Source organism: Sciurus vulgaris (assembly GCF_902686455.1).
Source record: "Sciurus vulgaris genome assembly, chromosome: 8".
NCBI classification, from domain to species: domain Eukaryota; kingdom Metazoa; phylum Chordata; class Mammalia; order Rodentia; family Sciuridae; genus Sciurus; species Sciurus vulgaris.
The window spans coordinates 110,528,048-110,553,992 of record NC_136468.1 but is presented as its reverse complement, the minus strand read 5'-3'; the positions used below and the strand labels follow the sequence as shown (position 1 = coordinate 110,553,992).

The following is a 25,945-nucleotide window of genomic DNA, read 5'->3' as shown; positions in this document are numbered from 1 at the left end:
TGGATGATATTTAGATGAAACTATGAACTTTAAAAGTTTTGAGTTGGTGTTGGGTGAGATAAAACTTTTGGGGCTATTAAGATGGAAGGGAATGTATTTTATCTCTGAGAAAGACATGAATTTGCAGGAACAGTCCAGTATTATGGTTGGAATGCTCATGTCCTTTCCAAAATTCACATTAAGATGTAATCACCAATTCAACAGTATTAAGAGGTATGGCCTTTGGGAGGTGATAAGGTCATATATAAATGGAGTAGTGCTTTTATCAAAGGGTTGGAGGGAACTAGGTAGGGTCTTCTTTTTGCCCTGCTGCCTTTTGCCATAGGAAGACTGGAGGACTCAGAAGAAGACCCTCAGCAAATGCATATGCCTTGGTCTTGAACTTCCAAGCTTACAGACTGTGAGAAATAAATTTCTGTTCTTTATATTAATCACCCAGACTTGGATATTTTGTTATAGCAGTGCAGAGAGACTAAAGCCCAGTTAATATATACCCAGATATTTGGAATTGCTACTGCAGTCAGTTTTAGAATGACCTCAAAAATGGTAGCCTCTACCTTAGCTATCGGCTACCCCCACCTACCCGTTCACCTTGCCCAACCCAAAGGAACTCTACTTTCTGCCTACACAGATTTCCTTGACTAGAATACTTTTTACAAATGTGATCATCTGTGGTGTTTGTTACTGGCTTCCTTTATATAGTATGATGTTTTCAAGGTTCTTCTATGTTGTAGCATTTTTTTTTGCTTTATACCCTTTTATTATCAAATAATATTCCATTGAATATATACAACACTTTTTGTGTATCCATTCTATTGTTGATGGGTATTTAGGTTGTTTACACTTCTCAGCTATTGTGAATAATGCTTTTATGCCTATTGTTGTACAGGTTATCTATTTGAGTAGTTGACTTCAGCCTCATCCCTACCCCCCATATATCTAGATGTGACATTGTTGGATTATAGGTAATTCTGCGCTTAGCTTTTTAAGGAATTGTCAAACTCTTCCGCAGTGGCTGCTTCATTTAACATTTTCACCAAGCAGTGTATAAGGGTCCCAATTTCTCTACTTATTTTCTGTTGTTATTCTTCTTATTGTCATCCCCAATATGTATAAAGTGGGTACCTCATTGTGGTCCTTATTTGCATTTTATTTTTGAGTTGTAGGGATTTTTTCCACTTATCCTGGATTCTAATCTCTTATCAGGTATGATGTGAAAGTATTTTGTTCCTATTTATTGGTTATCTTTTGACTGTCTTGATAGTGTCCTATGAAATTTTTATTTTTTTGGATGAAGTTGTTTAATTTTACTTTTTTTGTTGCCTGTGCTTTTGGGGTCATATCTGAGGAGTCATTATCAAATTCTTTGTCATGAAGAATTCCCCTATGTGTTGTTTATTGAGAGGAGATAATTTTACTTCTTCCTGTGAGTTTGGATGACTTTTGTTTTATTTTTTTCTTGCTTAATTGCTCTGGCCAGGACTTCCAATACCGTGCTGAATGGAAGTGGCAAAAGTAAAAACCCTGTCTTGCTCACAATCTTAGGGGAGTAGCTGTTTCACTCTTTCACTGTTGAGTATAACCTTCGCTCTGAGATTTTGCTGTGCCTGGCACCTTGTGGGTTACTAGTTACTCAGTTCCCTTTCCTTGGGGGTGTTTTTTTTTTTTTTTTTTTTTTTTTAAGGAAAAATTCTGTTCTCTCTGACAGTCCTGGAACTCTTGAATTGAGGATGGTCTAGAACCATAGAACTACAAGCTAGCTGGGAGGTTTGGAAACAGGTAATTTTATTTTGTACTATATTGTAAGTAATATCACCTTTGTTTCCAGATGTGGCAGCCATTTTGTAGTTTTGAGTGTGGTGGAAAAGCTTTGGATTTTGGGTGGCATTTTAGAGGCAGGGAGTAGATCTTGTTTCACAATTCCACAATTCTGTTTTTTTTGTGTGTGCAATATATACACATATATGCACAATATATATACATGTATATACACAAAACATATATGTATATTGTATATGTGTGTGTATTTGTGTGTGTGTGTGTGTGTGTGTACGTGTGTGGTTTTAGGAGTCAAATCCAGGACCTCTCACATGCGAGGTGCACCGTTGAGCTGTACCCCAGCCCTGTTTCTTCTTGATTTTTCAGAGCGATTGAAACTGAAGGAATAGTGACTATGGTCAATGAGTTCACCTGAATAGGTCTACATCTCTCTTGTGATTTGGTCACTCTGATTTGGTACCAGGTTTAGGGTACACATGGCATTCACATTAGGTCCACTTTGTAATACCCTCTCGGTCAGTTTTGGCCTCCCAGAGGGAGAACATTCTACTGACTGCTCATGGGTAGACGTCAGAAGTGTGAGCAAGGCCTTGTCCCATTTGGAAGCGTACATCTCACATTCTCAGGTCAGAAATAGATACCCTTTCAAGTGTTGTCCAGCCCCCAGAGTAGTAATCCAGCCACGAACAAAGAGCGTGGCGTTGTGCTCGAGCTGGGGAGGCCCGGGACACACTGTCGCTCTCCGCAGCCCCTCGGATCATTCCTTCCCGGCAGCGGACTCTGGTCTTTTAACATCAAACAGTTTGAACAGAAGGACACAGATAGCTGGCGTCAGTGTAAGTGGAGAACAGTTGTTCTTTCTGTGGTTGGGAGGACCTAAACTTGGGCACTGATGTGTGCTGTTCACTTTTGGCCCCTGTTCTCACACTGGGAGAGGGAAGATGGGGAAGCTCTGGCCACCTGTGAGTGTTGGCAGCCCAGAGGAGGCAGTCCGTCATGCGGCTGCACTTCACCCGGGGCCAGGCCTCGAACTCTGCCGGGAAACTGGAAATACTGGACGTGTGACATTTTCTTTCTGTCTCTCCCCATTGGTGTGGCTTATTCAGGAGGTATTGGAAGAACATTCTAAATGACAGAGTTATGCATCTTGCCAGAATCAACAAGCAGGGTAAGCCTTTAGGGGACTACAGCTGAGCCACTTTCAAAGGCTTTGACCCTCCTGGGGCCCCTACTAGTCCCTTGAGAAGCAGAATGGAATGCCCTGCCCTGCCCTGCCCTGCCCTGCCGGGCTGTGTGCAGCTTGCTGCACTGCACGTGGTCTGGCTAGGGATAGTGATGTGTAGCCAGGTCTCAGGTGAAAAGTTCTGGAACCCTATTTTATTTTTAAGAAAAACTATTTGTATGAGAGTCTCCATGGGTTCTTATTACACACAAGCTAGGAGTTTCCCAGCAGAACTGTATTGAGAATCAGTGCAGTGTCCAGGGGGTGGTGGCTTTACTTCCTTTAGATGAACCCATGTACATTGAAGTCTTAGGTGCTGGCTGAGGTTATGATTCCCAGGGGAGCAAACCCAGACCCACAGGGCTGTGGAGGCAAAGGGCATCATGTTGGAAGCATCATTTCTTAATCTCTTTGGTCCCAGGACCCCTTAATACTCTTAAAAAGGATTGAAGACTACAAAGAGCTTGTGATTATGTGACTATATATACTTCTATTTAACATTTTAGAAATCAAGGAAGAAATTAAAAAACAAAAAACTTCTTCATTTAAAAACAACAATAATAAAGCCATCATCTATAAATACAAATAACGTCTTTTATGGAATAGCCATATTTTCGAAAACAAAAAGAACAAAAAGAGCGGCATTATTTAAATTTTGTAAATTCCTTTAATGTCTGGTTTCACAGAAGACAGCTGGATTTTCCTGTCTGCGTCTGCATTCAGTCACATGTCCTGTGGCCTCCAGAAAATTCCAACCTACACTTAGGAGAGAATGAGAGGGAAAAGGAGAGATCGGATCTTAATGTTTTGAAGATAGTTTTCGGCCTCACTGATCCTGGAGGTTCTGCCCCAGGGTGGGAGGTTCATCATCACTGGGCTCCATGTGACATGTGGGAGTGGAGCAGCAGTCTGAAAGTCCAGGGGTCACTCTGGAGCCCTGGCCCTGCAATATCCCCTTTGCTGTGAAGACGGAGTGCCAGACCCATCTGCTCCTCGGTGGATCTCTGTTTATTGTGTCAACTCCAGCACCTTAAATCTTGGAGACCTGAGGGACACCTGGTACATAATCTTAAGCACAGAATTAGGGGAGCCCTGAGTTTAAGTAAGAGTGCTTTGGAACAAAAAAAGAACTAATCATACTCCACAATGACCTGTATGATTAGAAGAGGTGACCCTTTTTTTCTTACTTGTAAAAAAAGAGGGTTTAGGTGAGATGAGAAGTGAGGGAAGGGTGTTGCAGAAGAAGCAGAGGGTCCCAAGCTCCTTTCCTCCTTTCCTGCCCTTGCCTGTCTGGCACTTGGATGTGCTGTGCTGTGCCCCATCAAAAGACTTTGTGAGCCTGACTGGCGCCTGAGGCGGGAAGGTCAAAAGCTAAAGGTCCCCTTCCAGACCCCTGAGGACTAGCTCCTCTAGAATGCCTTTGAACATTGGCATGCAGTTTTTGAAGAACTGATAAAAGCGATGGTTGATCATGCATGCTACGAGTTGTTTGTCTTTCCACATTCTCATTCCTAGGTCTTGAGCAATGATGAGATTTGGCCACACTCCTGGCATCTTGAACCCGTAGACCTACAGAAACAAGGTTAGGGACCATATTGGAGATGGCTCTGTCACTGATGGTACTAAGACTGAGAACATAGAGAGCACTTTAAAAGTGTTTGAGTGAATTAATGAAAGAATAATGAATTCCAGGACTGAAGGTGAACAGTGGGTTAAGGAAGATTGTTAGGGAAGTTAAAACAAAATCATACAGCAGATGGCCCTGAGTCCAAGGTTTACAATAACTGGAGAAGTAATGAAGGCTTCCTTAGTGGTATAGAAAGAATATTTTCTTCCTTTAGGGCAGGTGTTTCTAAATTTGAGAGTCATCGAAATGGAAAGATGTCACGACGTGAGCTTTTACCTTTTCTACCTAAATTACCTGAGTCAGGTAAAACTAGAAATAAGTGCAGGACCTACTATCTCAGCTTCCCACATTGGTTTTCCTGAATTTTGACATTGCAGGTTGCCCCCTTATTTAGTTTGGAAGAAAAGAGCCAAAGCATTCCTGCATGTCTGCCTCTGTCATTACGTAGTCCATCTCTACGTCCTGGGAGCTGGTGCTGGGTGGGGAGCAGACTGCAGGCTTAGACCATCAGTGATGATGTGTGCTTGTGGGTGCTGGGATCTGAGCGGTCCCAGCTGGGGCTGCACCAGAGGCTACTGTGTAGATATTTTTGGACATAGATCACTTCCCTGCAAGTGGGAAGAGCTCTCCCTCACAACCCTGAGATAGGAAACAATGAGTACCCTCTGCACACATGAGAAATTGGGGTTTGTAGAACATCATGTGGTTTCTGTTGCTCACTCAGCTTGGACTCTCCCACGTCCAGAGGCAGAACAGGGTCACTGTCCTCATATTGCAGGACCCAGATGTCAATTTTGGAATGGGAGAACCAGGCACTGAAAGGTCTAGGTAGTCCAGTGCTCCTGCATTGTGGGGTCTCTCTCTACATAGGGCTGGGCTTCCAGGTAGTGGGGACTTAGCTGCTGCAATGGTTTAGCATGGTACAGAGTACCAAGTACAACAGGATCATTAAGAGTCTTTAAAAACTATGGATACATTTTAGAAAATAATAAAAAAATTACATTGTTAAATAAAGTCATTTAAAATTTTATTAGGCCCATACCCTATAGTCTTATCACACCTGCCTAGTATAATAATAATGCATTTCAAAGCCATTAATAATTAGTTTCTTATCATTCCTGTTTGGATGAACTGTGTATTTCTACTGTTCTTGCTAAAATCTTGATTTTTTTTGAACTGAGGGATCAGTTTTCCTTATATATGAATGTATATACTTAATCCTGAAAACCAATGGCTTATAGTAGTTACTTAGTGAATATAATGAGTGATACTGAGAATGAAAAGATGTGATTAACTTTAAACTTTTCAGTTCTGGTCCTAGAAGTGATGCATATTTGGACTTTGGGGTTCACAGGGTAACTTGGTCAATTTTGATAACAGTCCTTTTTTGGGGTGCTGATAAAGCATCCGAACATCGACTCTACTTCTCAAGAGAGCTGTTCATGGAGGAGGGCAAGATCTTATCTGTTTGCCATGCCTGCTTCACTCATAACTTCCTGCTTGAACAATGTTAATGATTGCGTCATATAATTTATCTACAAGCAGTAGTATCTTTCTTCTTTACTTTCCTAGTATGCTCATCTGTCTCTTTTTTTAAACCCCTTAAGAAAAGAAAGACAAGGAAGAAGAAAGAAAGGAAGGAAGGAAAAGACAAGAAAAAAATAGAAAGCCAAGTCCTTCTGCACTTCTGGAAGCAGCCTGTACAGAGAAGGGTCTGTGCAGTTAATGTTCATGTGACTGAGCCTGACGCACTTAATAGGCTCATTGTGTTTAGGTATAGAGCAGGGATTTCTCTGGAATCCCTAGAAAGGGAGGGAGAGCTGGACTAGGGTAGAGGGAGAATCACAGGGACTCTGCGTGTAGATTTTTGGATGAGAACTGGGAGAGGCAAACAGTATTGCTGGTTCAGAACTTGACTAAAGCACTTCTTACATAGATTTTAAAATTCGACCAGTAATTTGAGATCCCTGTTTAAAAAATTCAAACCTAGGGTGCAGAGTGAGATTGCCACTTCCCGCCTCTTGTCTGTACCACATGGCAGCCCTTCACGGGGCTGGGAATCGTTCTGGGTTCTTTGGCTTTTCCTCTGTGTGGAATCACAGACACGACACATGTAGGCTTGTCACATGCATCTTTTCACAACAGCAACTCCTTATTTCTACTCCTTAGTTGTTTTGCCTCTTTCCTCACATAGTTACCTACTGCTAATTCTGTGCAAAGCCTTTCGTAGGAATTACTTTTTGTCCTTGCATGAGATTGGAATTGTGGTCCTCATTTTACAGGTTAGGGAGGGAAATAGAGGCACTGGGAGACTGACTCCTTGCTGTGTCTGCCTCCTTTCCTGGAGCTGGCAGAAGCTGGGTTCTGAACCATTTTGTGACTGCCTGCCACAGACCAGAGACTCATTTCTATGGCGGCTCTTTTAAGGCTATTGCATGATTTTTAAAATTTTTGTTTTTTCTTATCGTACTGGGGATTGAACCCAGGGGCACTCTTCTACTGAGCTCCATACGCAGCCCTTTGTAGTTTTTTGAGATAAGTTCTAAGTTGCCCAGGTTGGCCTCAAACTTGCAATCCTCTTGCCTCAGCCTCACAAATCACTAAGATAATAGGTGTGCACGGCATACTTTTTGTGGCCACTGCATACTTTTCGTTGGATGCCTAGCATTCTGGAGGATTGCTTTACTCTATTTAAGTAGGTGCCTATCGGGGCATTTTTTCATTCGTTCAGCAAAGATTGGAGCTGCTTGACCTTGTGCTGAGAGTCAGGGATACGGCAGTGACTGGGACAGAGAGGTCCCAAGCTTCAGAGCTGGTTCTCAGAGGAGAAACCAGTACAAAACAAGTAGGCAGGAAGAAACACAGCAACAAAAAACCTGTTGTGTTCTGAAGAAGAGGAAGTCAATCAACTGAGCTACAGAATCACTGTGAACTGGTATGTGAGTGTGCAGGGCAGCTCGATCTCATAGGGGTGGACAGGGAAAAGACACAGTGGATGGGAATCTGGTTTCTCCAGTGAGACTGCAGACAGGAAGGTGGAAGGAGTTTGGAGGCTTGGGGGTTTGAGAGAATTCCAGATAGAGAACGGAAAAACATGCCTAGGCTCTGAGGGACGAGTGTGACTGAGAACCTGGTGGACAAGGTAAATTAATCATGGGACACTGGTTTCTGGGCAGCCTGAAGGGGAGGCAGGAGCCCTTGGATCATGTGTGGCAGCTGTTGTTGAGTGTTTGAATGCATTCAGAGTATAACAAGTGTTGTAGGTTGAATGTGTCCTCCTAAAGATCATGTGTTGGGAACTGAATTTCTAAATTCATATGTTAATGGTATTTAGAGGTGGGCCTTTTGGAAGTCATCAGGATTAGATAAGTCATGATGGTGGAGCCCTTATGATGGTATTAGTGACTTTGTAAGAAGAAAAGGAGAGACCTGAGTTGGCATGCTTGCTCTGTCTCGCCGGTGGTTGCTAAATGAGAGGTACCTTTAGGGTCAGATTCCTACATGGGTATACCTTCAAAGTGTCTTTTCTCTTGTCTCAGCTAAAACTTTTTAGAGAAACTTAGAAGAGTTAGCCATGATCTTCAAGATCATGGAGATACTCTTTTAAGTTTTTTTTTTTTTTAAACTTCCTAGTGGAAACATGGCTTGTTATATTATTGAACTTAGCATGCCCAGAAATTTTTTTGTCTGCCATTTTAATGACCTTGACCTGAGCACGCCCAGGAACTCACCCGCCATCTTTTCTTCTTGAACTCTGACACTGATACGAGCATGAGCAGAAGTGGACGTTCTAAACTGAGCATGCTCAGGCATGCATCTTCCCCTAAAATGAATATGTATAGGATCTCAGAATCACATCTCCAGGCTTCCTTTAATCTGGGAGATTATTGCTTTGATCTGTGGTGCTGTCCTTATGGGCTTTCTCCAGTCTTTTATCTTCTTGTTGTGCTCTTTGTCTTTGTATTCACCAAGAAGTAAATCTTCTGTTTGGTCACCCCACCATGTGATATTGTCCACCATGTTATAATGCAACAAAGAAGACCCTCATCAAATGCCCAGCAGATGCTGGTGCCATGCTCTTGGACTTCTTAGCCTCCAGAACCATGAGCCAATAAACTTCCTTATAAATGACACAGTCTCAGGTATTTTGTTTTATATAATAAAAATGGACAAAGATAGAAAATTGGTACTGAGGAGTGGGGTCATTGCTATAACAAATGCCTGAAAGTGTTGAAACAGTTTTGGAACTGGGTAATGGATAGAGTGGAAGAATCTAGAAAAGCGGGCTAGAAAAATCCTGTTTTGCCATGAATGGAGCAATAAGAATGATTCTGGTGAGGACTCTGGAGGTGAGCAGTCAAGGAAAAATCTGGAACTTCTCAAAGATTACTTAAGTGGTTATGATTAGAATGTTGATAGAGACGTGGAAGGTAAAGGCATTCTGATGAGGTCTCGGACAAAAATGAGGAAGAATATGGTGGATACTGGAGTGAAGACCATCCTTGCTAACAGTGGCAGGCACTTTGCAGAATTTTGTTTATGTCCTAGGACTATGTAAAATGTAGAACTTTGGAGCAATGAATTGAGGTATCTGGTGAAAGAAATTTCTAAGCAACAAAGAATTCAAGCTGCTGCGTGCCTACTTTTGACTGCTTATAGTGAAAAGAGAGAGCAAAGATATGACTTCAGGATAGAATTTATAATTAAGTACATGGGAAAGGGTGGAAAGATTTGGAAGATTTTTAGCCTGCCCATGTGGTAGAGAATGACAGCATTTTTGTAAGAGAAAATCTAAGGTGTGGCCAAGTGATTCTTTGCTTAAGAGATTAATAGGGAGAGAAGGAAGCAAGGTGCTATTTAGCAAGACATTGGGAGAAAGACCTAGAAGGCAGCCTAGAGATCTTCAAGTCTGTCCCTATCATCATGGGCCCAGAGATCTAAGAGGCCTGCATGGTTTCTGGGGATGGGCCTGGGGCATTCTCCAAGGGCACTGCACAGAACTGCCTGAGTCTCTGCTGCTCTCAGCATTTTGGTTCATTGCTCCAAGGTGTTGCTAGCTGTAGCTCAAGTGGCCCCAGGCATGGCTAAACCTGCTGCTCCGGAGGGCAAAATCTAAATGATGGCAGGGTCACATGGTATTAATTCTTCAAAAAAACAGAATGTAAGGTCTTGAGGCGTGGCTACTTACATGTCCTTAGAGCATGCCCCTCTAGATTTCAAAGGCTGTTGTGGATGACTGTGGACCAGGCAGAGGCTTGTTGCACAGAGTCCCCACTAGAGCAGTGTCTAGTGGGACTGTGGGAATTGGATCACTACCAAGACCCTAGAAGTTTAGAGTGCCATCCTGGGATAGCTGCAATTATGAAACTCCAACCTGTGATTCCAATTTGAGAGCGTTGATGTGTGGTCTGTACCCATCAAAGCCTTGGGGGTATGACTGTCCAATGCCTTGGGGTCCCTGCCTCTGCACCAGATGTATCCATGAAGTGGGATATGGAGTCAAAGAACATTTATTCTGGAGTTTTGAGATTTCATGTTGTTTACCCTGTTAGGTTTTAGATTTTCCTGGGACCTATTACTTCCTTCTTATTGATTATTTCTCCCCTTCAGAATGAAAATGTCTGTCCTGTCTACCTCACCATTATGGTTTGAAAGTAGAAAACTCGTTTTGATTTCACAGATTCACAGAAGGCAGGAATGTACCATAGAATGAATAGTGCCTTGAATCTCACCTATAACTAATTCACATGAGACTCTGGACTTTGGACTTGAGTTGAAGCTGGAAGGAGTTGAAATGTTCATGCTCTGAGGGTGGAATGAATATATTTTGCATGTGGGAAGGATATGCATTTTAGGGGCTAGGGAAGAATGCTGTAGTTTGAATGTTTGCCCCCAAATTTCATCTGTTGGAAACAATCCTTCCAGTTGTATGTTAAATTACTGGTCCTTGGGTATTTTGTCGTAGCAACAGAAAATGGACTCGGATGGCATGTAACCATTGCTAAGTCACAGGCTCAGTGAAGCTGAAGGATGGGTGGGTGGGCACAAAGGGTACTGAGAGATGAAGAGACAATGTCCATGTCAGAGGAGAGGTGGTGACTGCTTAGATGAAAGGAGGTGAGTGACTTTCATTTGCTTCTGCAACCGAAGTTAGTTAGGCTGGTGGATTGTGTGGAAGGAAGGTATGAGAGAAAGTTATAAATGGAGAGCTCTTGGTTCAGCCATGTGCAGTTTGGTGGGTGTATGTATAATGACTTGAACTGAGGGAAGTTGGGGGAATTTGGGCAGGTGTATAGCCTGCTTGCAGTTTTTCTGTATTGAGGAGTGTGGCAGTATGCGTCTTAGAGTGTGTGTGTGTGTGTGTGTGTGTGTGTGTGTATGTGTGTGTATGGGTATATGCATGTGAGTCTTTCTGAAGGATAAGTTATTGAAAGGTACAGGTCTAAACCCGCAGTTTGCGGAATGCTGCTCCAGCCCCAGTGGTGGCCCCAAACCTGTGCAGTGCACCCGCTTTTGATTCAGAAGAATTCCATGCTCACAGCCATCCTCAACTCTGGGTCCTTTTAATTTTCAGCATTCTTATAGGTCACAATCATCATGGTCATTGTCTTCTTGGATGGAAGCACCTGAAGACTCAGGGAATGCCAGAAACCTAATTGTAGAGTCCTGTGGATCCTATGCTTAGGTATAGATGAGAGAAGACATATATCCACTCTTATTTTGGCATGGCTCATTCATATACACGCAGCCATGAGGAGAACACATGTGTATTTGTACATTTAGCTCTTCCCTATGAACAGTAGCGTGTGTTTTTATACCAGTAACATACTGTTTTTAATGACTTTTGCTTTAGACTTTTATCTCTCAAGTGTTGCAGTATTCTATAGTTTGTGTAGAGCTATTCTTAGGACTGAACTAAAATATGCATGTATATCAGCTATTGTGAGCAGGGTATTTATTATCTGTCTGATACTCTGTGTATGCATGTGTATTTATCATGTCCCTCACTGCTTTTTTGACTTTTAACCAGTTTTAGAGGAGTATTTTGCTTCGTTCAAGCAGGCAGTCTCTTCATCTTGTTGGATTTCTGGCACATACCAGAATGGGACTTCATAGGATCATGGGATTCTACAGTTAGGCTTGTGGCTTTCCCTGACACTTCAAGTGTTGCCACCAAAGATGAAAATGACCTTGATGACTGGCAAGGGCAATGACAGCCACCCTTGACTGACATATTTGTGCTTGCTTGATTGGTGCTTCCTGGAAGTTCCACAGTGAGGATTATTATTGTCTGTTCTGCTTGACTCTAGAATTGAGACTCAGGTGGAGCTTGGGCCTGTATATATCTTTAGGTTAGGTTTTGTTGGTTTCAGTGGTGGCGGCCAGTTCAGGAGATCTTTGTCACGTCAGCATCCTGTTCCATAGCCTGATGTACCATCTCTGTGGACTTCTTTTGGTGTCTGCTGGTAAGGAAGGACTCTTGTGGGGCTGGCCCAGGTGAACGGGGCTGTAATGACTAAGTTGTTGCTTAAGTGTTCTGTGTGTTTAATGATTTGAGTGTCTGATAGTTGGCAGTTAGATGAGAAACATCCTGCATTTTAACTTCCTTCCTCTGCTGTATTCCTTTGGCCTCACGTTATGTTATTTTCTTTAGAAAAGGAGCTACAGCATTTAGACTGTGCACTGTCTGAAGGTGCCCCCAGTATAAGTAGTGTGAAGTGTGATGTTTTATATTTAATTTTTTTTTTTTTTGGTAGTGCTGGGGGTTGAATTCATGGCCTTGTACATACTAGACAAGTCCTCTACCACTGAGCTACACCCAACCCCAGTATTTAATTATTGATTCACTTTTAAGCTGTCCACAAGTTCTAGCAATAACATTCTGAAATTTTATAATTACTTTTTATAGGAATTAACCCTTTCTTCAATTCCATTTTATTCATGTATTTCTTAATTTGTCCCCATAAATGCCTTCTTACTTAGTGAAAACACAGTAGTCTCTTTATCAGTCCAATATGGAATTTAATTTTTGTAAATTAAAGGTATTCTGTCGCCTTTTGAAAAAGCCTAGACTTCACTCCAGAGCTGTCTGGCGAACACGGTGAATATCTTTGTGGTGAAAGTTGTGATTTGTTGGGTGTCTAAATAGTCACTGTTATTACTCTAAATATTTAGTGCGAGAAAGCTAGACAGAAAGAAAACTTTATAGGAATTTTTGGACGATATCAAAGATCCTTGACAGGAATCAAGAGGCATTTTGTTCCTGAAATATTTTGGAAGTAAATAAAATTTTTAATTTGCCCAGTTTAGTGTATTCTTTAATAAGATCTTAAGTTTTTGTCACGTCCGTCTGGAAACCTGCAGGAGAAAGCACTCTCTTCACTGATCAGGGAAATAGACAAGTGAGTTCCATCTGGACTCTGTAGGTGCCTGTCCAGTGGTCAAGGTCAGCGTGTGAAACGTGCTGATCTGTATTTGGGGTGTTTCCTGGCTGGGTGTAGGTGCTGATGAGCTGTCCTGAACAGTGTCCAGAGATTGTGTTTGCAGCAGCCTCTTTTATGGCAGTTGGTCAGCACTGAGGTTATTGTCAAGGGATGTATCTTAGTCACTCTGTTCAGTTTATCAAATTCAAAATTCCTGTTGTCTTTATAAACTGAAGTTTCTTATCAACTTTCTTGAATATAGATAAAAATGATGGAAGTGGTGATGAGCTTGACAGGACAACTCTATTTTCTTTTACCTTAATTACAAATCAATTTCTTGTGCCCAACCACAATTAAAAAAGCAAATCTCCCAAGCATATGTTCTGAATCTGAAGGCATATGCTTGGCAGATGCATTGGGAAGTGGTCCTGGGGCATTCAGATCAGAATTCAGGAAAAGATTAGGTTCCCTGGAGATGGAAGCCCCTCAGGATATGAGGATTACAAGTGATCCATAGCTGTCATTATGGTGATCCTAAGCCCATTTCCCAATCCTCTGGCCCATTGCCATTTCAAAAAATCCTTTCTTTTTTTCGGCACTCCTTGCTTTTTTTCAAATTCTATTTAGCTACTACTAGAATTTCAAAATGTTCAGGATGACATCATCATTGTGATACTTTTCAAAAGTTCAAATTCTCTATTTTTTTTAAAAGGGTTAAAGTAGGTATCACCCACCTTAACGTATACCTGTTGAGCCTTGAGCAGTCAAATGATTTTGTATCTCCCATTTCGGTCCTGACAAGATCAAGATCCCCTTTAATCATCAAGCGTACAACTTGCAGGTGGTTAATTTTGTATGTGATTATGGGGAAATCATTTGGTATGTTATAGTTCTTGACAACTAGTGTTTATTGCTTACTAGACATTGGATCTTGTCCTCTTCTTTATGTGCATTAACTCATTTACGCCTCATAAAGGTTCTATAAGTGAGATGCTCTTTTTTGGTCTGTTTTGTGACTGGGGACACTGAGGCTCAGTGAGTCTAATAGTTTGCCTAGACATCACCTGCTAAGTCAAGGTAGTATCAGGAGATAAATCAAGTCTGTCGGGTTTCCAAGCTTGAGTTCTTAGACAGGGTTGCTGACAGGGCACACTAAAATGGCTATATTTGTAAATTGTTTATTTAGGTTCTGAGCCCAGGACTTCTTCCATGACAGGTAGGAGGCTAGGGTAGGCTTTATTTTCACCCTTTAATGATTAGGCAAATTTAGTTGGGTCTTTCATTGAGTGACTGTTGAGAGCACACCCATGTCACAGGTGTACCAGGTAGGGCAGGGGACACACAAAACAGCAACAACCATAATGAGTCTCCTTGTTTCCACCCTTGTTCTATGTTAATCACTCTCCTAAGTCATTTAGGAGCGTGTTGCATTTGAAAGTATTACTCAGCAGGACCCCAGTGCGATGTACTAAAATCCTCAGTGAGGTGGGTTTTATCCCCAGTGCCCTACAGAAGAGCCAGGGTTTGTGAAAAGCTACCTCCTGCAAGGCAAGGGTTTCTCACCACCCTTTCCATGCCTAGAATAGTGCCTTGGGTCAGGGTATAGAACTTGAGTAAGTGAATCAAAGTAGATGGGAGGGGTAGGATTCAAGCTGCAGGCTTGCCTACTGTGCACCTCTGCTGTGGGAATCTGTGTTTCATGCACAGTGCATTGTTCTCCATTCAGTGCCCCTATGCAGAGAGTAGCGTGGGGTGTCATGGGCTGGTGCCTGGGCTGAGGTGGAGAAAGGTCTCTGTGAGTTGAATGGGGGGAGCAGGTTTAACTGGGGGAATCCCATGAAGAATGTGAGCTCCAACCTGGGCTTGAGACTTGAATTATAGGTCAACTTCAGCTTGAGCCTTACCTTTGATCCTCTGGTCTCTTTAGGAACTTGCCCCTGCAGTTAGTGGAAGTGGCAACGAGAAACCTACTTTTTGTGGACTCACTTTCTTGTTTTGTTCTTCGGAAGAGTCTTTTAAACCATCTCCTTGAAAAAAATACTCTTTTATAAGTCTTTTAAAAAATTTATTCCTGGGTGCCTGTTGAGTGCACATTTATGTCTTACAAATTTGATTGAAGTTCAATGATGGTCTCTTTGACTTTCCAGCTTTGGTGCTGACCACGATGCTGAGTGGGAGGAGACAGCCCTGGGGAGCAGCAACCCAGTGACTGGAGGGGTCCTCACCTCTGTTGTCAGTGAATCTTGGTTGGCCTCCCAGGCAGTCAGAGCCGCTGAGCCAGCTGCTGACAGGTAAGTCCTGGGTGTTTTCAGCTACAGATAGTGCCTTTCTTTGCAGGAGAGTCGTCTGTTAAATATTGATCAAGGCAAGGTCAATAAATGCATGTCACCATAGACAAAGGCTAACACTAGATCCTTTATTCCAGGGTTCCCAAGGGCGTTTCCCTGCCTGTCTGTTCTTTCTCTTGCTCCTCTTTGGCTCCGTTGTGCTTGGGAACACTGAGCTGGTTTGGGTGTGTTGGGAGAGCTGGGCCACTTGATTGTGCAGGTCCCCCCTGCCCTTCCATAAGGTTGGGGCATCAGTGCTGCCTCCTGGGTTTTTCTGGTCAACCTGTTGCATTGTGAGCCTTCAGAGTTGGTAGCTGTTGTTTGTGAAGGTGGGCTACAACAGATTGAGCTGGGGTGGAGGGTGTCTTGACCTCTGACTTGTTTTCCACAAGGTGTGTGTAGGTCTGCTCTGACTTTGAGTGGGCATGGGCTTCACTGACTGAGCTGAGAGGGCCTGGGATCCAAGGCAGGACATAGGATCTGAATGATCGTGTTCCCATTGTTCACCAAGATAGCTGTCGTGATGGGGTTCGCCAAAGATGAGTCCAAGATGGAAAGTCTTAGCCTTCAAAAACTTCTGTTTCTGTTGATTTGTTCCATGGCTACACATTGCACCCTAAATCCTGGCCAGACAGTTCCTAAAACATAGACTGATGGAGACATGGTAGTAGTGTGGTGGTACTCTCTAGGCTCTATGCTTTGGAATGTGCATTCTCTCTAAGATAGTGCCAACCCCACCAGGGACACTGATAAGCCTCTGCATTAAAGACCAGATCTGATCTGAAGCTAGACTCAGTTAACTTGGTTATGTTTTGGACTGTATTTGATGGAAATTGTTAGAGGATTAGTTCTTGATTTCCCAACTTGTTGGTATTCATTCCATAAGTTCCCAGTGCATGCCCACCTAGTACCAGGTACTGTCCTGTGTGCTGTAAGAATCATGGGCACTGGATGGCCAAAGTCCCTTCCTGTAGGAAGTAGATTTTTAGTAGAAAGATATTCTGTCAAGAGCTCATGTTTTATTGGACCTAATAGTTGAAACCCAATTTCCTAGGTTTCAGAAGGATCATACAAAACAAGAGGGTGTGAGAGGAACTAGCTTTTGTCAGAGTAGCTTATGGTTTGCAGAGGTTGCAGCTCAAGGAACCCAGGCCTGGATGTAGGCAAAGCCCATGGTGAGAATCAGGGACGACCCTGCAGTGTTGGGGCCTCACAGGATAGACTATGAGGGGATCAGGTGGGCATCAGAATAGGCCCTGCTTTTTCTTCTGTATTCAGTGCATCTCGAGAGCCTTCCCTGTTTATTTGTGGTCATAGTGAGAAGAGGAGAAAGGTTTAGTCATCTCGTTTTATCTGGGTTTTACTTCCCGTGGTTTCATTTACATGTGGTCAAGGGTGGCCTGAAATCACAGTTATAGTACAGTAAGATATTTTGAAAGAGAGACCACATTCACATAACTTTTATTATATTGCAATTGTTTTATTAGTTATGAAAATTAATCTATTGTGCTTAATTTATAAATTAAACTTTATCGTAGGTTTATATGGGTGGAAAAAACTTGGTATCTTAATGTTCAGCACTGTTTGCCATCTCAGGCATCCACAGGGTTACAGTGAGGAGGGTTTCTTGGATTATCCTGCATGGATAGTGTGGGACTACTGTGTGAGTGTCTTAATCATTCCATTTTCTATTCTCCTACTTTCTGTTCTCCTACTCTTGGACTTAGTTTGACTCTCTTCCATCTCCTTTCTGGCTGCTCATTTTGTTCTTATTGGAGTCCTAGGATCAGTAGTTGAGTTGGGTTCAGAGCACGACATCCTCAAGCTTAGTATTCAGTACAGCATCTCCCACCTAGGGCTGCTGCATCTTGGGTAGGGCACTTTCCTGCTCATGCTTGTTGGGGACCAACCAGCCCCACCATGGTGCAGCTCTCAGTGGGCTTTTCTCATAGAAGAGGGCAGCTCTCTACTTGCCCTGCTTACCCTGGAAGATGCAATCAGAGGAGGGTGCATTATTGAGGCTACACTCATTCATATTAAGCCCTATAGTTTGAATAAGGGTAGAAATAATTTCTCTGCCCAGTTGCAATGATTGATAGTTCTTTCCCATTTATGGTATACTTTAAATCAAAACATTCTGAGAATATAAGTAAAAATTATGTGACTTCTGCCTTTTTCTTTCCAAAGTTGGAAAAATCACAACAGCTGTGTCACACACAGATAGTCATGAGCTAGTCTTTGAGAAACTCTTGTACATTGTGGTGTTGTATCTTTTTGCCTTTCTTGACATCCTGTTGCTTTTGCCTTCTTTAACAATTAACATCTCTTATTCTCTATTTCTGCGATTCTTTTCCCCCCACCTCTGTGTCTACTGTTTGATCTATATAAAAGCACTTTCATATTCTTTTTATGGACTTGTCTTATCCTGTGGAGTTTCCTTATTGTTTTATTTTTGCCTTGTCGGGGTACTTAATCCAGCACATTTTGATTTGGTAGTTTTGTGTGTGCCTCCTCTCACACAATGCATTGAAAACAGATATCACATATCATTTGTGTTGATATTCCTGATTCCTGTGCACTTTCTCTTGTGGCAGAATCTTGATAAACACCTGGTTGAATTGTTACTTCAGTTAGCTTCTAATATGTTGGAGTCTTAATTCATTGTTCACTGATCTATAGAAACTAACAAATGCCAAGGTTGAAGGAAGAATAGTAATCTATTTGTGAGTAACTTAAAGATGTAGCACATTAGCTCTTCTTTCTTTCTTTCAAGAGTATTTGTGATTCTTGTGGAAGCATTTTTATGATGACTATTTTAAAATTCTTGTCAGATAATTCCAGTCTCTTAGTCATCTTCATGTTGGCACCTGATAATTGTGTTTTCTCATTCAAATTGCCATTGTCCTCATTCTTTGTCTGATAGGTGATTTTCGGTTTTATTCTACTCATTTTGAGTATTACATTGTGTGAATCTGGATCCTATTTAATCTTAGAAGGCAGTTTCACTATTGACCTGTAGTGTATAGTTCTGAGTTGGTGTAGGATTTTCTGTTCCTTGTTGGTCAGTGCTAACACCCAGGTAGGGGGATGTGGAGATGAAGGGCTCACACACACACACACACACACTGCTTCAACATTGTAGCATGTGGATAGAGACAGATTACATGGAGGTGAGGGGGAAGCAGATGTCTTTCAGTTCTACCTCAGATCACCCTGTTCCTCTCAGGGACCTGGGGCAGGAGTATAACCTGAGCTTTTTGTTGGTCCATACCTACTTTATCCCTTAGGAGGAATCGACTCACTGCCTGCTTCCAAGTGGGAGATAGATCTACTCCCACTTGTTTGGCAGACATCATGCTGGAAGATTGGAGTGTGTATACCCACTTTTGTAAGTCAGGGGCCAGGAAGGGGTAGAAAATTAGATTCCTACTTAGCCCCCCTGAAACTAGAGTGTCAAGAAACTGTTCTGTTAGCATTTGGCTGGGCAGTATTGTCAGAAGCATTGGGTTCTCTTAGATCACACTTTTCTTGATCCTCTGGAAGGACAGGCCTTCTTGGAGCTTTTCTGACCTGAGTCTGCTGGCAGTTCTGGGCTGGAGACTAGCACAGTATCCTGTCTTGAAAACAAAGAGGGATAAAGAACCTGGGAGCTACCATATTCCTCCTCAGTCCCCTTCACAATCTGACTTCTTTTCACCACTTCCTTGAGTCTTCCTTGGCTTGTTGGTGAGGTCCAGGACTTCATCTTGTTTGGAATTGGAAGGTTCCACTTTGGCATTTGAAGGCTCCTGTTTGAAAGCTTTCATACTCACATGGTTGTTGAGTGTTAAGGAGAGAGTTAGAAAAGTTGATTTTAATTATCAGGATCCTATGAATACCTATTAGAGGATAAAAACTTGAAAAGCAAAGTGGGTGATTTTTAAAATTCCAGCATTTTTCAGAATTGGAAGGATTATGACTCAGTAATCTTTTAATGGTTGCTAACTTGTCAGTCTTCTCTCTTCAAATTGTTAGTCTGTCTTTTTGCTATAATTCTGAAGATTCAAAACAAAAACAGTAGTTTTTGCCATTATTTCTGTCCATCAGAATCAGGAAAAGATCTGATTGCTACTTAGGAAATCGTGGTGACTTCCAGTGTTTCTATAAAAGAAAAATTTCTCAAGAATTAAAATCACATTGAAATATTAGTAAGTATTGGTAAGTTTCTGGCAGTTTGGGGCATTGGCATATTTAGAGATAAGGTAGCCGTATTATTTCCTTAAGCTTGATGTTTTTAAGGAGTGACCACACCAAAGTTCCATTTGAACATAGTGTACTGCAAGTCAAAGCAGTTAGTATGGTATTTAAGATAAGTTACAGAGATCAAAACCCAGCAGTCTCAGCTTAGGCACAATCTGTGGCGCCTCTGATGTCACAGAATGTGGTCTGGTCCTTGGAATGTTCACAGATATTGGGAGTGGTGTGTAGGGAAGTAGATAATAATGTAGAGACTACATGCCACATGGAGAGAGGAAGTTCCTATTGCTATGGGTACAGTCCAGATCAGGGTAATACTAGTGGCAAGAAGAATACCAGCTAACACTTACTGTACTTCGGGTGTGCTTGGTATTGTTCTAAGTGATCCCAGGGATGAGCACATTTAGTCTTTACTATAGTCACAGAAAGTAAATAAATGATGAGGATACCAAGGCACAAAGAAGTTAGATACTGTTGGTCCTCATCATTCGAGGATCCCATATTTGTGAATTTGCCTACTTGCTAAAACTTATTTATAATCCCCAAATCCATATTCATGGTGCCCTTGCGGTCATCCATGCACATGCAGGGAGTGGTGAAAAAGACACACGTTCCCAGCAGAGCCTGAGGAAGGCTCTTGTACTGGGAACAAGTGTCCTTTTTGTAGTCTATCTGGTGTCATGTTTTTCCCATCATGTTTTTTGTTGGTGATTTTGCTGATTAAAATGGCCCTAAGGCATACTGTTGATGCGTTTCTAAGCTCAAGAAATCTGTAATATGGCTCATAGAGAAAATACTTGTGTTCAATGATCATTGATTGGGCATGAGTTATAGTGTTTTTGGCCATAAATTCAGTGTTAATGAATCAACAGTATATTTTAAGTAAGGCGTCTTTAAACGGAAACACATGTAAGCCAAGGTCATATATTGGTTGGTTGACAAAAATGTGACCAGAGGCTCTGCTCCTCTATTCCCTCTATTTCCTCCAGGGCCAGTGACTCAGGATTTCCTGATTCACTAATTCAGTGTTCATGATGACTTGAGAGCATAACTACGCTCTACTTGTTCTTGGTCATACCAAGTCCCTTGGTAGCCTCTTGTCCAATTTGTTTTATTTTATTAAACAGTTGTTGAGGTGTCATACACTGAGTACAATAAACTGCACATATTTAAGATGTGCAGTTTGATGTGTTTTGATCTATGCAGAACCAGCGATCAATCAGGGTGTCGAAACTATCCATCACTCCAGTTTTTCCCATGCTCTTTTGCAGTCTTTTCTTACTCATCCTTTCGTGGATCTGTTTTCTCTCATTATAGATTAGTTTTCATTTTTTAGAGCATTATATAAAGGGAATCAATGCAGTTTGTCTGGCTTCTTCCACTCAGCATATTTATTTTGAGATTATCTGTGTTAAAGCACTTATCAATAGTTTGCTCCTTTTTATTGCTGAGTAGAATTAATGATGTCACAATTAGATCATCCATCCACCTGGGGACGGACATTTGGTATATTTCCAGGCTTTTGCTGTTTCAAATACAGCTTCTGAAGATTGCTTTGTTTTTATCTGTTTATCTTTCTTGGCTTATAGGAATACCTTATCTGTCCTTCTGTCATTCTTTCTGAATTCAGTCTTCTCTTGCTGAGGTCATGGACATCTGGTTTGGTGTATGACTGTGAGTCTACCTCTGAGTTCTGGTCTGGGACAGAGTAGGGTTGAGTGATGAGGAGGGAAAAGTCTGAGGCAAGCGGTGGCACCAAACTGTAGATGACTGTCTTCTACAGGGCTGAAAGTTCTAGATGCATGTGGATCAGCAACCTCTTTAGTTGTTCCTGGGTCTGAACTGTAGTGTCAGGGGCCAAACTGCTCTGGATTCTCAGAATCTGCTCCTATTGTATTGACTCGAGGCATGGCATAAGGCGGTGAAAGAAAATTCCTGGAAGAGTTTTCCTCTGATAGCCCAGCCTTTGGTTCAGGAGGGCCCATCGTGGTCAGCATGAGTTATTTTGGGACCCTGCCGATCAGTGCAGGCTTTACTCTGGGGCTTGGGGTGAATCATTATCCAAGGTCCTGTTGTCTTGACTCGCCCTATTAAAGTGACCAGCTACTCAGAGTGGGAACTTCTATATCTTTTGTGATATAAAATCTTTGCATTTCTGGCATTGCCATGAACCTGTAAGAGGGTGGGCCTGGGTAACTCTGGCATGATACTTACCTATGTATTTATGTCCACTGTTGGTTATTTAGAATTGTAGGGCAGCATGCTCTAGCACTTCTAGATGTTTCATCCCAAGAGTGACTCTTGCCAGACTCGTCTTCTGTTGTCACCATTAAAGCTTGTCTTGAACAGGATTGCCCAGAAATGGAGACACAGAAGAAGAACAACCAACAGAAGCCTTGTCTGCGTGTGTACCTGCTTAGGTGGAAAACAAGAAAAGGTGCAAAAAAACAAAAAGTAAGGCAACTTGGCAATTTTGGTGTTGTTTTTTTTTGTTTTTGTTTTTGTTTTTGTTTTCTTTTTGTTTTGTTTTGTTTTATTTATTTATTTATTTATTTTTGTTTTCGTTTTCTTTTGGTCTGTGGTCTTTATCCAGTGTTTGCAGCTAATTCAGTTCATATCTAGGTTTTATATATATGCAATGCTTTATGTGTACAGCAGTGTCTCCCAAAATGTTGCTTATGGTCATCTTTGAAATTTATGATAAAAAGAAGATAAATTTTGCTAAGAACTTTCTGCCCTAGCAGCTCCTAAGGAAATTAAGTTCCTGAGGTAGCAACAATGAACTTGTTTCAGGGTGCTTCCCTGTGGAGAGCTGCCAGGGGCTCTCTGTGTTTCTATATATGATCTAAAGGCCAGACATTCCAACTGTCTTGAAGAAATAGGTTTTTCTTTTTTCTTTTCGAGCATGAGGGCATCCTGGTGACAGTATTGCCAAGAGAGTCCTCAGATCAACAGGTGGTTACAATTCATTCTAAGTTGAAAGGAGGATTAATTTTTAAAAAAATTATAGTCTCAGTTAAGAGAAGATAGAAGAATGTAATAATATGTGATGAGATTTATGATAAGCGGTACAACTGTGATTGAATAGCTACATGTAAAACATTTCATGCTTTCATGAATACAGAGCTGGGGTCCTAAAGATGGGATGGAGAAGTGAAGAGGGTAACATTTCAAAGGTGCTCTCTTCTTTGTACTGTCAAGGGTTATTTTGATGGATTATTTCATAGACAGTTGGGTTGATGACTTGAGGGTCCAGTGTGTGTGTGATTGATGTGGATAATTTTATCAGAAGATGATTACTTTCTTAGTTATTGCAGTTTTTAGGTCCAATGGAGAGGGAAGAAAATGTCCTTTGAAATGACAGATCCTGCAGATTTTTCCAACTTCATAAACTCCTGATGGTCATTTGTAGTGAATTTGAATGTTTAGGACCAGAGTGGTCAGAGTAGATAATTTTTTTTTTGATAAAACCATTTAAAATTTTATTTTATAATTGTACATTAAGGAATTTAAAAATTCGAATTTTACATAAAGAAGATTGACATATTTGTAAACTTCTTGAACATTGGTGTTTTTAAGAATTTCAGCATGGTCTAGAGTGTAGATTCTAGACCCATTCCAACCTTTGTAGGTGAGAAAACCAGTTTTGGCATAATGTTTAATTTAGCATCGTATTATAGAGTGTCTGACTTCGTTTGATGTTTTTGAAAGAAATGGTCTTGTAGCTTTTTTCTTTGTGTGGACGAGAGGTACCTTGGATCATTTTCTTGTTGCTGTAACAAAATTCCTAAGGCTGGGTAATCTATAGAGAAAAGAGGTAAGAGGTTTATTTGGCTCACAGTTTTGGAGGCTGAAACTTCAAGATCAGGTGGCTCCATCTCTTCGACCTCTGATGAAGACCTCCTTGGCCATATCACTACCTGGCAAAGAAGCTGAAAGGAAAATGGCTGTGTGCAGAAGAGGCCAAGCGCATGGGTGACTTCACTTTGTAACAAACTCTTCTCTTGAGGATTCACCCCATAAGACCAGCATTAATCCCTTTTAAGGGCACTTTCCTTGTGATCTAATTACTTTGCACTAGTGTTCATCTCTTAAAGGTTCTACCACCTCCGAGCTCTGCCACACTGGGGCTAATCTTCTAGCACATGAACCTTTGGGGGACACACTCAACCACATCCTAACTGTGGCAGTTGGAGACCTTTTATACGTGGGTTTCACATTGTCCATGAAAACAGACTGTTGTGCCTCAAAGTCTGTGTGGTCAGGATGCATGTCATCATGCTTTACCCCAAGTGGTCTCTATTCTGAGGACACTTTGGGGTTCAGAGTACCAAATCCCAGCCATGTTGCTTAATTCCTAAGCCTCTGAATCCTTGGGAGCAATAATGCCTCCCAGTATTATTAGGAAGAATGAGTAGGAAAATATGCAGATGGTCCACAGCTTACAGCAGGGTTAGGTCTCAGTAAACTCATGCCAGGTTCTCTCTGTGTTTACCTGTAGCTAGTTTTCCACAGAGAAGTCAGGGTGATCTTATAAGGTCTGCTCAAGCTGCCTGGCTCCCCTGCTCACATGCTTGCAATGATGACCACCTGCTTCTCTGAGCAATATAGCAGAGTGCTCAGTGTGTGTTCTCTAGTCCACCTGCCTAGCCAGTTCTCTGAGGGGCTGAAGGGTGGGAGGCAGGGAAGGGAAGAGGAGAACAAGGGGGGAGGTGGAGGAAGAAAACCCAAAACTGGGAGAGAAGGTAACAGCATGTTTGAAAAACACTTCCTCCCACTTCTCTTGAGAGCTCTGCCTTGCTAGATTAAAGGCTTAAAGACGTGTTGGGAGAAAGTAAAACATTTGGCTTTGTATAAAACCCAAACTTATTTTACTGTAAAGCCTTTTCTGTTTTTGTGGATTTGGAAGGAATTTGGGAAGCCACTCCAGTCTTCTGCTCTGCTTCACTTGCTTCTTCTTCAAGAGCATGTTTCCACGCCCCACTCCAGGTTGAAATTCTGCACCTGCTGCTTTGGCTTGGAGAGGACTCCTTGTCCTTCCTCAGCCTTGCCTACTACCACCAGTGACCAAGAGTAAGATGAGACCACTAAGGGAACTCTAAATGCTTCTAATAAGTTTTCAGGAGATCAGATTCACTTACTGCTCACTGTACAATTTCTAGCTGTTTTAAAACAAAGCCTATATTTATCCCAGTTGCAATCCTCCAGCCTATATACAATCTAATCCCAAATATATAACCTTAGGGAAGACACACACTTAGTGTGTGGTATCCAGAAGAGTTTCAACCAAGCCAGATAATGGTGGGTGTGAGAGGCAGAGAGAAACACAAAGAGTTGTGTTTTACATAGGGTCTTTGGAGAAGTTGGGAGAGAATTTCACTGGAAAGATTATGGTTTGAAGAGGCTGTATTGATTTGAAGCATTGGAAGCAATTGGTTTAGAATAAGCTTTATCAATATTTGCAAAAGGATGCAGAGAGAGACTGCAAGAGCTAGAGAAGAGATGGTTAAGAGAAAGCTTTCCCCTCCTTTTCCTTTGAATATGGGAAATGCACAGAAATATTTAAAACCCAAGGGAAGGAGACACCGGGGAGGGTCAGATATAGAGGGGCAGAACAAAGAGTGGGATTATGGGGTGAACAGGAAGAGGAGACTTTGGGCAGGATTGATTGCTGGCAGGGGAAGCCTGAGGGGACTTGTGACAAGGAGAAGGGAGAACTATGAGTTCATCTTGAAGTGGTGTCCATTTTCTGCAGCGAGAAGGAGCATGGGGGGAGAATTGGGTGGGGAAAGGCTTAGGATAATAGAAAAGAAGTGTTGTGAGGAAAGAATAAATAACTGAGGATGAACGAAAGACTACCAAAGAGCCGGAAGGATTCCCTCAGGGTGTATTTTTTGGTGGTTGCCACTATCCTCCTTTGTGTTTCCTTGGAAAAGTCATAAAGCTTTTGGGTTTGGTGATGGTTTTTCTCTGACTTGAGGGAGTTGCTGTAGTTTGAATCCTAAGTCTGTCAGAGGTCCATGTGTTAAATAAATAAATAAAGGCTTGGTCCCCAGCTTGATACTTTTGGAAGTTGTGGAGTCTTTAAGAAGTAGGGTAGTGGGAAGTCATTGGGGGTGTGTTCTTGAAGGGGATTATAGGATTCATGTTCCCAATCCCTCCCCCCCTTTTTTTTTTGCTTCCTGGCCATAAGGTGTAAGTGGTTTTGCTTCACCATTGTGCTTTTCTTATGATGCACTGCTTTGCTATATGTCTAAAAGCAATGGGGCCAACTCATCATAGAGTGGATGGAACCTCCAAAACTGTGAGCCAGAAAAAACCTTTTATAATT

The 25,945-nt window shown here is 41.9% G+C and overlaps 1 protein-coding gene across 3 annotated transcripts in view; it reads left to right on the top strand.

Moving 5' to 3' along the window:
• The window catches only part of GRB10 (growth factor receptor bound protein 10), a 198,281-nt gene that overhangs the window by 18,969 nt on the left and 153,367 nt on the right, over positions 1–25,945 (top strand). Inside the window, exons 2-3 of one of the 3 annotated variants that reach the window (XM_079150329.1) lie at positions 15,199–15,342; positions 21,964–22,068. The exons of 1 other annotated variant lie outside the window; for it this stretch is intronic. In XM_079150329.1, the coding sequence (XP_079006455.1) occupies positions 21,976–22,068 (93 nt within the window). In that variant the 5' untranslated portion in view covers positions 15,199–15,342; positions 21,964–21,975. The remainder of the gene's footprint in view (positions 1–15,198; positions 15,343–21,963; positions 22,069–25,945) is intronic. One more of the 3 variants, XM_079150331.1, reaches the window with a different exon arrangement.